The 15,531-nt window shown below is 40.2% G+C and overlaps 1 protein-coding gene across 2 annotated transcripts in view; it reads right to left on the bottom strand.

Annotated features, from left to right (window-relative positions):
- PTPRT (protein tyrosine phosphatase receptor type T) overlaps window positions 1-15,531 on the bottom strand; it is an 889,034-nt gene that overhangs the window by 67,090 nt on the left and 806,413 nt on the right. Inside the window, exons 17-18 of one of the 2 annotated variants that reach the window (XM_019484632.2) lie at window positions 9,653-9,730; window positions 9,411-9,446 (exon numbers count right to left, since the gene is read on the bottom strand). In XM_019484632.2, the coding sequence (XP_019340177.1) occupies window positions 9,411-9,446; window positions 9,653-9,730 (114 nt within the window). The remainder of the gene's footprint in view (window positions 1-9,410; window positions 9,447-9,652; window positions 9,731-15,531) is intronic. The other variant, XM_059733217.1, reaches the window with a different exon arrangement.

Below are 15,531 nucleotides of genomic sequence, written 5' to 3'. Positions count from 1 at the left end.
CCTACCCACTCCCATGAGATTAATAAATACAATATATAACTTATTTCGATCAGCAGATCTCAAAATGTATGTAGATTGGATACAGAGAATTCACTTGCCTAAAACTGGAAAGGGACAGACAGTAGAAATGATTCTACATCAGCACATTATTAAAGCTTTTTAGAAAGGAGAAAGAAGAAAAAACATCCATCTGAAACCTCAGGGGAATTTTCAGCTGCCAATGCTGAAATTTGGTCAGGGCATGAGAGTGACTACTACTGCTCCTGCAGAAAAACACTCTGGAGTTTGGCCACAAGCATTTAGGACCTATGCCATCCCTGTGGTTGGAAAGTTAGATAAGAACAGATGGAGCAGTGTCTTAGAACATGTTTCCACATGGGAAACCATCTCTTAGAAGCCTTAATGATAGATTAGAGGGGAAGTATCAGGACAGGCATTCGTGAGAATTTGCTTTGCTCAGAAGTCATAGGAATATTAGAAAGATAAAGAAATGGTAGCAGGGGACACTTTATCATCAATAAGGCAGGCTTGTATTAAGCTCTGGTGACATAAGAAAGAGCTTAAGCTCTGATTATCAGAGATGGTGAGTACCTGCCACTTCTTCCAAGATTTACTGGAGTTACTGGGGATCGGCTGCTCTGAAAACCTGCCTACTGAAATTAAAGATATTTTTCAGAATCCAGACTAGCATGAAAACAGCAGTATTCATGCGGCATAGGAAAATAAGCACAAGATTGGCTTTAGCAGAACCACCCTCCCATAAAATAGTTAATAAATTTGGAATTTAAGGAAGAGTAACATTCTAAGCACTTGTATAATAATCCTAATGCTGCTACTAATGACAATGTGAAAACTCTGAACAGAGGGAATTTCAAGGCTTATTAATTTTCCTAGTTGGATTCACTTTCCCAATGAATCTTTCCTTACCTATTCCCTATTAACCTCCTGTAATGGAGAGGAGACGGTTTTTATCGCGGACCATTTCCGACAGACGTACTATGCTTAATTTTCCATCATTAGGTTTAATACAAACCCAATTTCACAACTGGCTTCTCTAAGGAACCTACAAGCAATGCTACATTTTTATCAGCCCCAATTAAAAAACATTACAATGCCCCTATTCGAGAGGGAGTCTTAAAACTAATGTGTGGTTCTATTGCTAATACAACAAGGGCATACTCAGACCACAGGTTACTTGCAAAATGTAACTCAAATCATTCAGCTCCTACAGAGGTAATTACTGATTTCCCTCTTTACCAAAACCCTAATTTATAGGCTGTTTAACCCTCCTTTCTCACAGTTTCACATGGAGAGGTGTAAGCCACAGGAATTTTCTGCCCTTTATAAGTCAATTCCTCCACCAGTGTATTGCAATCTTGAATTTGAAGGCTGCAACTAGGAATCAAGGTTGTTCAGTCTCATTGGCTACTCAATTTGCCCTCTTTTGTGAGGCTGACAATAAGGGCAGTGAGGACTGCCACCTGTGGGAGTGGTTTCTCTGGTGTAGACAACTACATTACAAATTTCAGGCATTTGTTCCACCTGAGGTACATGCGCTAAATCTAGTGTCAATGGTGCATGTTCTGCACTTATCTAGAATGACCTGTGAGAATTAACTATGAAGGAGAGACATGACTGAGTGGACTCTGCACTACAGGGAGAAGAACCTGAATCAGATTTGTGCTAACACAAAATGGTCCACTGCTTTATCCACAAGCACTTTATCTGCACCAAAGTGGGGGGAAAAGTACCTTATGCAGACAAACTGCTGTGTACAAGGTGAATCTAGTGCTCATATGTTCTGCTAATAATGCCTGATGCAAAAAACATATTGTGCCCTCTCTTTGAATCTGAGCCTAAGCATGGTTAATGAGGCCCTCAAGCAAGGCACTATACCATCTCTCGAAATGTGCTGATTACAGCAATTTTATGAACAATTCAGAAAACACTGGAAAGGAGGGGGGATAGGAAGCAGCAAACTCATCTCTCACTAGGACAATCAACCAAAAGAGTCTTTTGAGGGCATTCTAGATGGGCTTTGCTTTTCCTGCAGGTTGCAGAAAATAGAACACATTTCATTCCTTGTGGCACTGTTATTGCTACAGTCCTTCTGCAAAGTCCCACTTCTTTAATTGTTACACTCAACAAGGGACAGCAATTTCTCATTACTCCCTACCCTGACCCTTCACATTTTGCTGGTGCCTGACCCTGTAAAACTGACTGCCCAAAACTCGCCCCTAAGTTGCAAGGAGTTGAAATAGCACCTCACAAGCTGAGAATCTAATATCATTCACTGGCTTGTGCCTTATGTGACATTCCAAAATCAAGAAGATGAATTAGGCGAAAAGAGAATTATTTGGAAGATCTTTGAATGGATTCACTAGAACCCAAGAGTTAGAAGCAGGTAAACAAACAGAATGCGCCTGTTTTAGAACAATATCTGGTCTGCATAGATTTTTAGGTAAGAAGGGATCTTTTTCATGGCAATGCCACAGGATACAGAATTTTATCCAGTAATTCTTGCTTCATTTCCAACAGAACTAGACAATGTATTTTGAAAATACATCCCATCTAGATTTAAAGATTTCTAATGATGGAGAAACTGTCACATTCCATAGTAAGCTGTGCCAATGGTTAATTGCCCTCACTGTCAAAGCATGTTTCCTGTTTGCCATCTGAATCAGTTTACCTTCAGCTTCCAACCACTGGATCTTATTATACCTTTTTCTCTGCCAGATTAAAGAGCCTTCTAATATCTGAAATCTTTTCCCCACATAGGTACTGACCAAATCACTTCTTAATTTTCTCTTTGATAAACTAAATACATTGAGCTTTTTCAGTCCAACTAAGGCAAGTTTCCCAGAACTCAAACTGTTCTTTTAACTCTTTTCTGAATCATTACCAATTCTTCAATATATTCCTCTGGTGCAATTGTAACTAAAACAGATATTTTTTTATGCTGCTGAGAAACCTGTTGTCTGAGATATGATTTTCCCCCTAATATCAGTGCCGCAGTGTTGAACTGTTTTGTCAGTTTAACTCTTTAGATGCAAGCACTCTGGCTTCCACACCAAGATGCTCACTGCCAACACTAGTTTCAAGCAGGTAGCTGTTCCTGGGAACTGGTGTTTTTAACCCAAGCTATGTGGCACATGAAATCTCTGGATTTCTGTAACAGGAAAATAAATCCTCCATGCACTGGTATCTAGGGAAGCAGCCTGATTTTTTAATGATGCTTCTGGACTCAGGTGCCTAGATACAGGTAGCCAAATGTGAAAAGGTCAGCCACATAGTTCACTCTTCTGTGTGGAACAACAAATTTACTTCGCCTGTGGGAACAGAACCATCAATGCACTCCACTTCTCTCTGGTTAAACCTAAATTCTACAGCAGGATATGATGAGGTGAAAAACACTGAACCAACAGATTAAACTGTGCTATCAATGCACAGCATCTGAAGGGCAGTCCTGAAAGCAGGCCATTATTGCCTGACTGCTGCTAAACACCTACTACTGCAGCATAATTCTGTTGCTATACCGCCAACTAAATAAAATACTTAAATCATTCTTCTCATGATATCTGATACACTCTGGTATATATTTCAGGCACAGGTCAGTAAGCACCTGAAAAATTAGATCCCCTATACCATTAGGTACAACAGTATGGACACGGTACTGCATAATGGTCTAGTAGAGCTACAGGTATGGGACATTAGCCACCCAGAGCACCTGTTAAGACCCAAACATTACATTCCTGGTTTTTTTAATGTTATCTTAGTTCATACTTAATTTTCCAATGCTGCAAGAACAAATAGAGAGAAAAGAACACACATTCTGATTGTGTCTGCAGAAAAGGGAACTAAGTTATGCTTCACATAACTCAAGCATTACTGCACTGATGTGTTACCTGAATACATGGAGAAGTTTGTTTAGAAACTTTTCCTTTAATATCCACAAGCTCCTTCTGCTTCCAAAATGATAGGCTTATCATTTCTGTTTATATTTTTATTCTTAGTCTTGGCAAGTGTGTAACGTGATAAGACATCCTTTGCACAAAATAAATTATATTTTGAGTGGTGTTTGTGATGGATTTAATTACACACATATCCAATCTCTCTCTACTAGAGTAAGGGTTGTCAATTACTTGACATCTCCTAAGGATGGCTGCAGCATGGCTAATATCTCTTTGCATTACACAAGGGATATGGTGGCACTTGGTAAAATTAACTTGTTTTTTTTTTTAATATTTTTATATAAATCTGGGTCTATTATATGACAAATACTAACTTCAAAGTGACATGCTACATGCAGTCAAACCACTGTTATGAAAAAACGTGAGTAAAAACAGTCACTTGTCTGATGATACTGATTTATCTAAACTAGGCATTTTGGCTAGCAAACAGACCACTCATGGTTTGATTTTCTAGCCACATTAGTTGCAAGCAGGGGAGGTTATCTTTCATTCATCTTTCTTTTGATTGAAATCAAGTGAAGCAGTGTTTCATGTACCAATCAGGCTCCCTAGCAATGGCCAAAAACATGGCTGAAGAAAATAATTTCCCCTTGAACTGAAAGCACTACTGCCACTCTCTGGCAAGCACTTAAAAATGGGTATTCTAATTTTATTAGAAGCTTTTTGTATGCTTCCTCTGCCATTTTCCCTAACTAATGGAATTGTGGGAGAGAGGATATACTGCCTCAGAGACTAGGACTTGGGATTTTGGGGTCCTAACCAAAATTCTGCCCCTGATTTATATATGCCTCAGAGTCCCACCTGTAAAAATGAGGCTGGTCAAACTTATTTTTCAGGGGTGTCAAATGGTTGCATCCACTAAAGTGACAAATTGTGTTGGACCTAAAAACCGTGAACACACCCAGGTCCCCACCCCCCACCGCAGTTGTCTCATATTTCCATTTTTGCTCCTAGCAGCAAAACACTGCTGCTACGCCTCAGCCACTGAACACTGGAGGGGAAAGTCTTCCACACTCCCTGAACACATCTAGCAAGGCAGCCAGTCTTCCAGGAACATCATTTGAGAAGCTCAGCAAACAACATCCCTCTGCATCCTAACACACCACAATTCTCTCTCTTTTTTTTTTATTCCATGCAGGTGATCTTTAGTAAATTGATCTGCCACAGAAGCATCAGCCACAGCTCAGCTGAGGCTGGCATGGACTGAGACTGCAGATAACATTGCTCTGAGACTGTAGATCAAGCCATTGATTTTTAAATATCTTCTCTTTAAAAATTATAAAACTAATCTAACCTTCACTAGTGCTGCTACTCACTAATGTAATAAGTTCAGCAACGTCACCTTAACTGCTCAGACATATGCAATAGTTAAATTTTGGCCAGTTTTACTATGTATGTGCAACAAGCTACTGGCACATAAATCCAGGGCAAATTTCTGCACTTAAGTAAGTACATGGGTGTACAGAGGGAAGAAAAACAGAAGGAGCCTTTTCCTGCCTATTTCTTCTCTTCAGGGACAAAGCAGTTACTACTCCTATGATCTCCTGAGGGCAGAGACTGCCTCCTTCTAGCAGTGCCATAAGGCAGACAAAAGAGCAAATAAGAACCAGGACGAGTGCCTTTATGCACTCACAAGAGGAGTAACTAGGTGCAAAGGGAAGAACATACTGCAGCCTGTGAAATTCTACTCTTTCCCCTTTTGCTGACCAGCTCTGGGACATGCCTACAATGCTCAGTACCTGCAAGATCAACTCCTGAGACAGCATAGTCTTTACCATCCCCTAACAGTGGAATTTTCTAGCTACAATGAAACAGGAAAGACAAAGACCTCTTTTGCCTTTTTGTGATTTTAGTATTCATTAGTAAAAGCAAAAGCACTCACAGCACAATGTCCAAACTCAGGGCCGTTTCATGCTGTTTCGGAAAGTTAAATAGCTAAACAAATGAATTATAAGAAAATATTATTCAAACAAAGGGTGGGATGGAGGGCAAAAAAAAAGTCATCATCCCCTGTCTTTCTATTCAACAAATCACGTCACAGGCAAGCTGGGTGAGTCATCCAGTGTTACAAATACTGCACATTTATTAGCAGGTGTAACAGATGGGAACAAATACTGTGGAGCTGGAGGTAGAGCTGGATGATAGATGTTAGTGGAGAGATGAATGATGTTCTTTTCTCTCTCTCTTTTTCTTTTTTAATACAAACCAGTTTTAATAACACTTAAGAAATCAAACTTCTTTTCCAGCTGCAGCATTGTCCAGTTTCTAGAGACCAGCACAAGGAAGCCAGCAGCACCTCAATTTTGAGTTTGACTTATGTCCAAAACTCAGTAGGCAGTCTCCATCAAATTGCTGAGAGCTTCTTTTAAGAAGGACCAAGCACCTGTAGCTCTTAATGTCAGCTGGAGCTGACATTATGCCTTAGTGGTTTCTCTGCACTGTTTCACAGTTATGAAATGGGATGGGGTGGTTGGGTTGTTAGAAGTAGTTAAAAGTTGAATGAACTAGTGAAAGATCAGTTCTTTTATTTTTTCAGTCCCCTCCTTTGCTTCCCCCCCCCCCCCCCCATCCCCTCCTTCAACATTTGGATTAAAAAAAAAACTTGGTGACATTTTTTGAGACCTGGATCGAGTCATATGGAATATATCCCTTAGCCTCAAATTAATAAGAGTAAACACAACTATCTTCACTGCTTGCAACAGAGGCATGAAAATAGCTCCAACAAACTGGAACCTTTATTTTTACAGACATTGAGTGTGGAGCTAAGGTTGACCAGTACCTCCAAGCATATTGAAGGAGTAGAGCCTACTTAGGAAAGCAGTACAGTGATAATTGGAATTCACATTTAGGATCAGGTCCAAGTACACTTATTAAGCACCTACGTGGCCTTAAGCACATAAGTGTGATCCTGTTCTACCCTGATAAAGTCTTAAAACTAAGATTATAGTGTGTTAGTCTGGGCATTATTACTTTTTTCCTGGAACACAATCAAACACCTAACAGATAGAGTACTATTTAGCCCTTAGACAAAAATTCCTCTTTGGGAAACCAAGAAATACAACCATACCAGGAAATGGATACATCTGACAGTTAGGGCTGTGTGAAGCTTTGTTGCTCATTTGATTTGGAGGAGATTCAGCGGCCAAATCTCCAAATCTGAATTGAATTGGGAGACCAATTAAAAGGTCTGAATCAATTCAAAGCCTCCAAATATATTTGGAAAAGATTTGGAGAAGATTCGGGCAGTCCCCGCTTACTGCCATGGGGAGCTGGACCTGGGAGCCAGATCATGGAGGGACCCCTGCCAGGCCCTGTCCCCTGCCTGCTCAACCAGCATGACTCCCCGACCCCCACCCGCTCTCCCAGTCCCATCAATGGCTGCCCTGCCCGGCCCCAATGTCCTGGCACTTAAAAAAACATAAATCCCCGCACTCACTCAGCAGCTGCTGTAACGGCCATCCGGGCCTCTGAGGGCTCATGGCAGAGCCTCCCCATGCACCCATGTAATGCAGGGCAGTGCGGGGCAGCAGGGATTGCCGCCATACCTGGCAGGAGCTGATGAGTATGGGGCTTTTTTTTTTTTTTTTTTTTTTTAGTGGCAGGACGCTGGGGTGGGCAGTGTACCTATTGACGGGGCTGGGAGAGTGGGAGGGGGATGGGGCCTGTTTGATTCAGCTGGATCAATTCAGGAAAGTGATTCAAATCACTGACCCCCGAATCAGCCGAATCCGAATCTGAAGTGAATACTAGCCACTTTGCACAGGCCTAATATCGATCTCATTCTCCTTTAAGAATGAAACCTCTCTTGAGAGGGTCAGCCTTCTGATGGATTTCAGGATAAATGTGTGTGTTATAACAGTCCCTTCAGGCCTATTTCTGTTTCCTTACTACTCACTGGTAAAAGCAACAGGTTCATGTGCTTGTTTGTAATTTCTTCTTGGACTAACTACCAGGCTACTAGCCACTCAGGGTAATGTTTAAAGTAGTTGCAGTAGATGACTGTCTGGAAGAGAAAATTTCCTGCAAATAATCCAAAATGACAGGTCTGATTATTACCACTGGTTAGATTCTGATCATTTGTATGTTGTCTTTTTCATTCATGGCTGGGGAACTGCCTTTTTTATATTCTATACACAGCTAGTGCAAGCATCCTCAAAGGAAATCCTAAACTGGTAAGCTGTTATTGCTCATAGTCAAGAGTACACCTCTACTAAGTTTCTGAATCATTTCTTTTGCCATCTTAAAAGTTTCTGCTCTTTCTGTGTCTGTTAGCTTGGTGGGACAGCATATTCTTTGTAAAGCTTGAAAGACACGTTTCAAAGGGGGAGACCTGCAGCTTAAATCTATTTTCAGACACCTGAATAAAAGTGTTGGTTTTTTTTCTCCAGAAGTGTAGAAAACTGAAAACTTCCATTAAACAAAACAGGAGTTGTGACACACACACAGCACCATAAGCAATTAGGCTAGTTTTATCCAGGGGCCTAAAGATTAACTTGAAAAGCAAATATTGAGCATCCAACCTGGACAATTTTGGCCTTTAGAGTCTCTTCTGTCAGAAAAGAAAGTTACCATTTTCCTTTTTTTTTTTCTGTAGTTCAATAATGCAATTCTACTCAAAGATCACTGTTGATTCCTATTGCATACTCAACATTCATTTTGTACTGAATTCCTATTAACATCCGTGTTTCTTCCATTTTAAAAAGGGAGATTTCTTGGTAGTCCTACAGCTCTTAGGGTACTCAAGCATGAAACAGTCATGTTCTGGAAGCTGTCTCTGATTCCATCATGGTTCTTTTTGCACTTATACTATTTTGTCCCTCCCAAAGGTTTTGACATGCCCAAATGCTTATTTTTCCACAAGTCAGTGGGTAGAGACATCTTTTCCTCATGCACAAAACATGCCTACGTCACCTGCATAGAAATGATTACTTACATGAATCTAATGGTGCACAGAATCTGAAGGGATTCCATTTGTGAAAGACATGCCCAGTACTTCTCATTGCTCTTAATAATTCTTAAAATTGTTAATGTTAATTTCCTTTCATTAGAAAAATAGGGAAATTTCCTGCCCGATAGATTCTGTCCATTTTCAGGATTTTTAATGAGGTTTTTTTTTTAATGGATTTGAAATTCATAAAGATCTTCTGGCCTACTTTTTTATCTAAGCACTCACACCATCAGTTATGTTGGCTCATTGGTAAGCAGCAGCTTCAAGGGGGAAGTCATTTTTTTTTTTTGTTTCTATGGATACACTAGACAGACTTCTTTAATTTCCTCAGTAATAATGTAGACCTTTCAAAGCAAAAACTTTGCAATCCAAAGGATCCTTGAACATGAGAACAAATATAACAGTGACAGTGTTCCTTTGAGTGATTTCTCAAATGCAACAAATGCTTTCTCTCTCCAGTGAAGTATAATACACCATACCTGTCTGCTTACCTAGCAGCGTGGTCGATGGAACAGTGTCTGATGATACTTTGAGATGGAATTTTGTTCACCCACACGACACGGATCAATGGAAATCAACAGAAGATCAATAGGAAAAAAAAATTACAAAAAAAATGAAAACAAGGTTAGCTGTAACCAACATTCAAATGACTCAGTCCACATGTCATACTGGGAAATGTACAGAAGCAAAAAAATAAAATAAAAAAAAAGAAATAAAAATCTGGCACTAGTACCTGAGTAGTAGGAATTCAACAAAGATTTGCTCTGAAGGGTTTTGCTTTGGACAGAAAATGAACAAGGAGAGGATGATGCTAGGTAGGAAAGACATAAGGAAAAAACTTTAGACACATATAAAGTGTGAGAAAGAACAGGGAGAAAGTTTCTAAAAGAACATGGTTATATGGAATATATAGTGCATACCAAAATGAAAACCATTTTTCATCTGAACATGCATATTAAATTATGTTACTATTATTCAGTATTTGCTTTAATAAAAAAAAATCTCCAGGTCCCAAAACACTGCAGTATTGCTACTGTGAGATATATTTGGGATAGGCAGACACCCCCCACCTTGCGCCCCCTTCTTTTTAATTAGAGATTATGTTTAGTCTTACACAGGAGACAAACTTGTATTTTTATCTCTCAAAGATAAATGCCTAAAAACAACGCACCAAAATACAAACCATATGAAACTGAGTGGAGTAATAACAGTAAAATAAACATGCTCAAATGCAGAATACATATTCACACTCAAGCCTAGAAACAGTAGTAGCATGTGAAAGCCAGCTTTTTTGCAGGGGAACTGAGGGGTGGTAATTTTAACGGAGTACCTTTTGGAGAGAGGTAAACCTTAAGTATGTCCCGAAGGCAGAATATGTCAGAAGCTGCTGCTCTATCCACAGGTCAAGTTTCTTATGTGGCTCTCAGCTTGGTAGCAAGAGAAGAACTTACCCTAAAAGTGTGTCTTGTAAGGCATGCATTTTGGGACCAAGGATAGCTTGGCAGGGTGCAAACTGTGTCCTATTTGTCTACTGCAAATCTAATACCACACACATGGTGTCAATGCACGTTTATGGTTCTTTTAAAAATGGACAGTCTGGGTGGCATGTGGTCTTTTATTCCAATGCAGATAATAATTTAAGGGGGGCAGGCTGATTAGAAAGGACAAGCCAATCCTATCTCCTCCCACTCTATAGAGTAATTTCCCTGGACAAGGACTCATAGATTATTTACTTTATAGTCAAAATGTATCAGAGAAGGAAGGGGCCAGAATCATCATCCATGTGGTACATTCATGGTTTTTATGGAGCTACCTTATGTAATGAATGACTTGCACATAACCATGGTAATCTACCATTTCTGAGGACATGTTCTTTCATAATCATTTTGCATTTGTTTCTAAACTGGCAATTGACTTACCACCTTCACAGCACGATGAGAAACACTAATACAAAAAGCTCAGTACATCAGAATGATAGCAATAGGTAAAAAGAAGGAACTATTCCAGAATCCAATAAAAATTAGACAAAATTCAATATAGATCAAAGCAATTTCAGAAGCAACTGCTCTACTTCTAGGAGTAAGCATTACTTACTAAGTTAAAATTATTCTAAGGAATGAGGAAAAGCATTCACTAGTTTAGAGAGTTTCCCTGGAATGCCATAAAGTCAGCAGAACTGCTCTCTAAGGAGTTTACAGCACCCAATAAATGCACTTAGATCTCTTCCAGTATAAACACTTTTCTTTTGCCATGTTTTCACTCCCATCTGCAGCTTACAGAATACAGTTGACATTACAAAAAGTTAACATCAGCTGTCTCACAAACAGGTCTGCTTGATTTCTCTCTCAGCTGCCTTTAACACAGGATGCATCTCCTATTTTGGGGGGAGTCCCCTTGCCTTGTTCTGTTAACCCTATTAATGCCCATGCCTTGTAGTGGCATCCACTTCTAGAGATAGGTAACCTGAAGTGAACAAGGTTAATTGATCACGGTCACACAGCAAGTTAGAAGCAGAGCTCTGCTTTCCTGGGATGCAGTATTTTAAGCATAACCACTGGCTTACAGTGCCTTTGCATAAGGTCTTTATATAAAGTAATAATGCATCAGCAAGTAGGTGTTCTACAAATACTTCAAGCAATTTAATAAAAATATTGCTCATTCATTTCTATTGTAGTGGAATGGACTAGAGATGTAAGAAAGGGAAGTGAATATTAGAATATTTGTTTGGCAGAAAAACCAATAGGCCAGATTTTCAAAGATCTCTCCATACAGAAAAACAGTAGAAAACACTTATGCATTTGTATAAATTGGTCAGATAGAGACTTGCACGACCAGAAAACTGTGCGCAATTACCCATTTAGAAGGAAAGTGTTTTACAAGCACAGTGAATATATACATACTTGTATGAGGCCAAGGCAGAGCAAATTTCAGTCCAGCGTAGCATGCCAGAACAAAGTTCATGAACATCTTAAGTATTGCTCTATGTCATATCTGGGCTGCTGAATCCCTGTACAGAGGCTGATATCACTCTCACTGCACAGGTATTTAAAATCTTGGCCAAAGGTGACAAGATTTTCCAGAACAGTGAGGAAAAATCTTAAAAGACAGATGATATTATGCTTTCTTTAAACCTGGCAGTGCCCTTTCACTCTGGGTTTTCTTCTACCTCCTCCCTGGCTTCAAGAACACTGAACTTTATTATTATTTCATAATTTTTCACCTAAAAAAGATCTCATGATAAAGATCCAAAAAGTCTCAATAATGAGTGCCTCAGGGCATACATCCCATGGAAAGTGGAAACTACACACACCATAAATAAGAATTAGCTCTTGAATGAACTATCTTGAGGTACCTATCTAGTCTGAATGATGGCAAATGTTATTGCTCAGAGGAAGGAATATGTGAAGAGTGAATAGAGCATGGGCACAGTTTTGGTGAACTGTGGTCAGGGATGATCCTTCACCACTTGGACACTTACTTACCTGCTCCACTCTAAGCATTCCTTCTACCAGCAGGCAGAGTAACTTGGCAACTGCCCAGCAATGTTCCTCAGTGCAAACTGACTGCTCCCTACCTGCCCCATCCAGTTTTAAAGCCTTATGATTTAAATGAATGTGGTTAGTTTCCAAATTATTCTTAACAAATTGGCCTTCTCAAACCATCCACATCCTCTGAATAAAAAAGCTCCTGCCAAGCAGGAGTTGAAGGTGTCAAGCTTGCTACACTGGTAATGTAGCATTCTCCTTTGGATTGGCCCTGCCAGGCCTGCATTATCTATGGCCCTTTGCGTGGTATTTCATCATCGTGGTGTCAGGAAAATGGTGCCTCTGCGCAAGACACATCATTAGTGTATCATTGTTCAGATGATGTACTACTGCTTTTCCCGTCTATGGCCTGTCACACTTATGGGCTGCCAGACTACAGGAGATTTACTTGCAATAACAACCATGTGTGCACCTTATCGGACACTTCACAGATGCTACTTGGATAATTTTAGCTCCAACCATGTCCATTCTTTGTCACTTCTTTTCAGTAATGCTCCCTCATTGAGCTGGCGCCTGTAGAAAGTTGTGCAGTGTCACACGGTGGGAAATGTCATTGTCTTTCTAGAGCTTTTTCATAGCAAGGCAGAGTCTTAAATTATAATAATAGATGTCACCATTAACACATAACTTTCCCTTTACATTTAGGTAATAAATAGAAGACAATAGGGCAGTTTCACCTCTGCATACAGCATACAACTAAAACAGGCAGAATAATGCAGTGGCATGTTGAACAAACAAGTTAATTCCATCAACTTGCCCAGGAAAAACTCCTATTAACATCAATGGCAATTTTGCCTGAATAAAGGCTTTGAGAGGAGAAATGTGATTAAGGAACCAAAGATCTGACCTGATAATAATAGCTCATCTTCTGCTCCTCTTTCAACTACACTTCCAACCCAAGGCTTATTGCTCTTACTGAAATACAATTATTGATAATAAGGGAGTACAAACATCTGCATCCACGGGTGAAATGTAGTCCTGTGCCAATAGACCAATAGCCAATGCACTCCTGAAGCAGTGTATGAGCTTTACATTTGCTAAGCGCACAGGGCTAAGATCTGTCTGAAGAACATAGATGCTTAAGAAAACACACTTGCCCCTGTGTGAAACCAGCATTTTAGAGAAGAGCTCATTTGTACAAATATTATACCAGAACTTTATAAATGTGTGCATCTAGGAGTACTGAGAATGGGAAAGGGGGAATGTATATACTGGCAGGTAGCTGAAAGCAACAGAAGTTGGTTCACCTTCACTGACTGAATCAGATGAAATGATCTGGACTACACACTCAAATTCAAAACAAACTACTACTTTGCGGCTGCACAAAATGCCAGACTTACAAAGCCAAATACATCATGGCATTCCGCTGGCTTTCTAGGTAAGGCCAAAAAAGTGTGGCAGCATAAATGTTGTAGTAGAGATGTGGGGAGGCAGTGAGCCTGTTACCCATAGTCAAGTGTAGAATCAGTTTAATATCTGACATATTCAGTGGATTATTAGCTTGACCTTGCATAAGGATAGATTTAATCCTTTTTTATGTTAATGAAAAGAAGATTCAGACTTAAAATGACAGATGCAAGGAAACTCAAACTGAAGAATGATACTTCAAGCCAAATTTAAGAGGAGGAAGGAGCAACAATACTTCTATAATTGCCTTGTCCACTCCATTTTTTCTAAAATAACCCCAAATTTTGCAAGCAGATTGGACAACTGCAAGCCTGACTACCCACACAGATACACAATTACCAGAATTACATGCAGTAATATCACAGCTTCCATGAACATGTTGGGGATAAATCTTTTGTATCTGCCTTGGAAAACCAAGGTCTGTACCTTAAAGACACACATCATTGAGCAGGGCCCATCTATTCACAGGACATCCAAACAAAGCACATGGCTACCTACCCGGCAAAATGGGCTGGGTTCAATTTGGATTCGGCCTGAATCGGGGGCAGTGATTCGATTAGTTGATTCAGATCACTGTCCCAATTTAATTGGGCCAAATCTGAATCTGAAGATTTGATGTTGATTTGGAGAATCAGCAATTTGGCCACAGACACAGCTTTAAAAGTTTTTTCTACAGATTTCTACAGACCTCAAGGTACCAGTGTGGCTCATGAATGCTGCAATGCTGGGGTGGATGGAGTGTCCCGCAGGAGCTCCCCCCCATATGCTCAGTGACGAACCTGGAAGTTGACTGGAAGTACTTCTGGTCCACTTCCAGGTCTACCACAGAGTGCAAGGGGAATGCCCCCTCCCTCACATTCCCCCAGCTTGGCGATTAGCCACAGGGGAAACCCAGGTGCCCACCTAGATCCAGAAGGCACCAGTCACCAAGCTGGGGGGTGGGGGTCCCCCATGTGCTCCCCAGTGCACCCAGAAGTGGACCAGAAGCACTTCTGGTCCACTTCTGGGTCCGCTGCCAAGCGCACTGGGGACCCCCCCTCACCCCCGGGCTGTTATGGGATGCTCCAGCATCTCAGCATTCATGAGCCGCCTGGTACCTTGACGTACGTAGAAAAAATATTTAGAGCTGTGTCTGTGTCCGAACCATTGAATCTTTCCAAATTGATTCGGAGGGTTCTGATTTGATTTAGAGAGATTAAAGGGTCTCCTGATTCGATTCAGATTTGGAAATTTGGCTGCTACATAGGGCTGAATCAAATCAGTGACCAAAGCTTTGCACAGCCCTACTACCTACCATAAAATATATATATAGTCATTCTTTTTGGCAAAAAAATAAAAAAAATAAAAGGGGGAAAGCAAGAGTGGATCTATATTCATTATGAGAAGGGCAGTGTAAATCCTATTTGTGCTGTTTTACAGTTACCATGATTTAGGTTAAACATTTACAGGTGTCTCTCCATATTAGCTTTCATTAAGGAGATTTTTGAAAGGAGGATTATTCTTCTTATCCATAACTTCACAGCCAAACCTATAAAATACCTATGTGAGCAGGGGCATCCTAGTCTATAAAACACATCATATCTCCAATAACTTAATGTATTGGATTTGGCAAAAAAAAAAAAAGTGTGTGTAGAAATTATGTGCCCCACACTGGTAATTA

The sequence above is a fragment of the Alligator mississippiensis genome, chromosome 9, assembly GCF_030867095.1.
Source record: "Alligator mississippiensis isolate rAllMis1 chromosome 9, rAllMis1, whole genome shotgun sequence".
In the NCBI taxonomy this organism is placed as follows: domain Eukaryota; kingdom Metazoa; phylum Chordata; order Crocodylia; family Alligatoridae; genus Alligator; species Alligator mississippiensis.
Note: the sequence above shows the minus strand (reverse complement) of the source record. Positions and strands in the feature narration are given on the sequence as shown.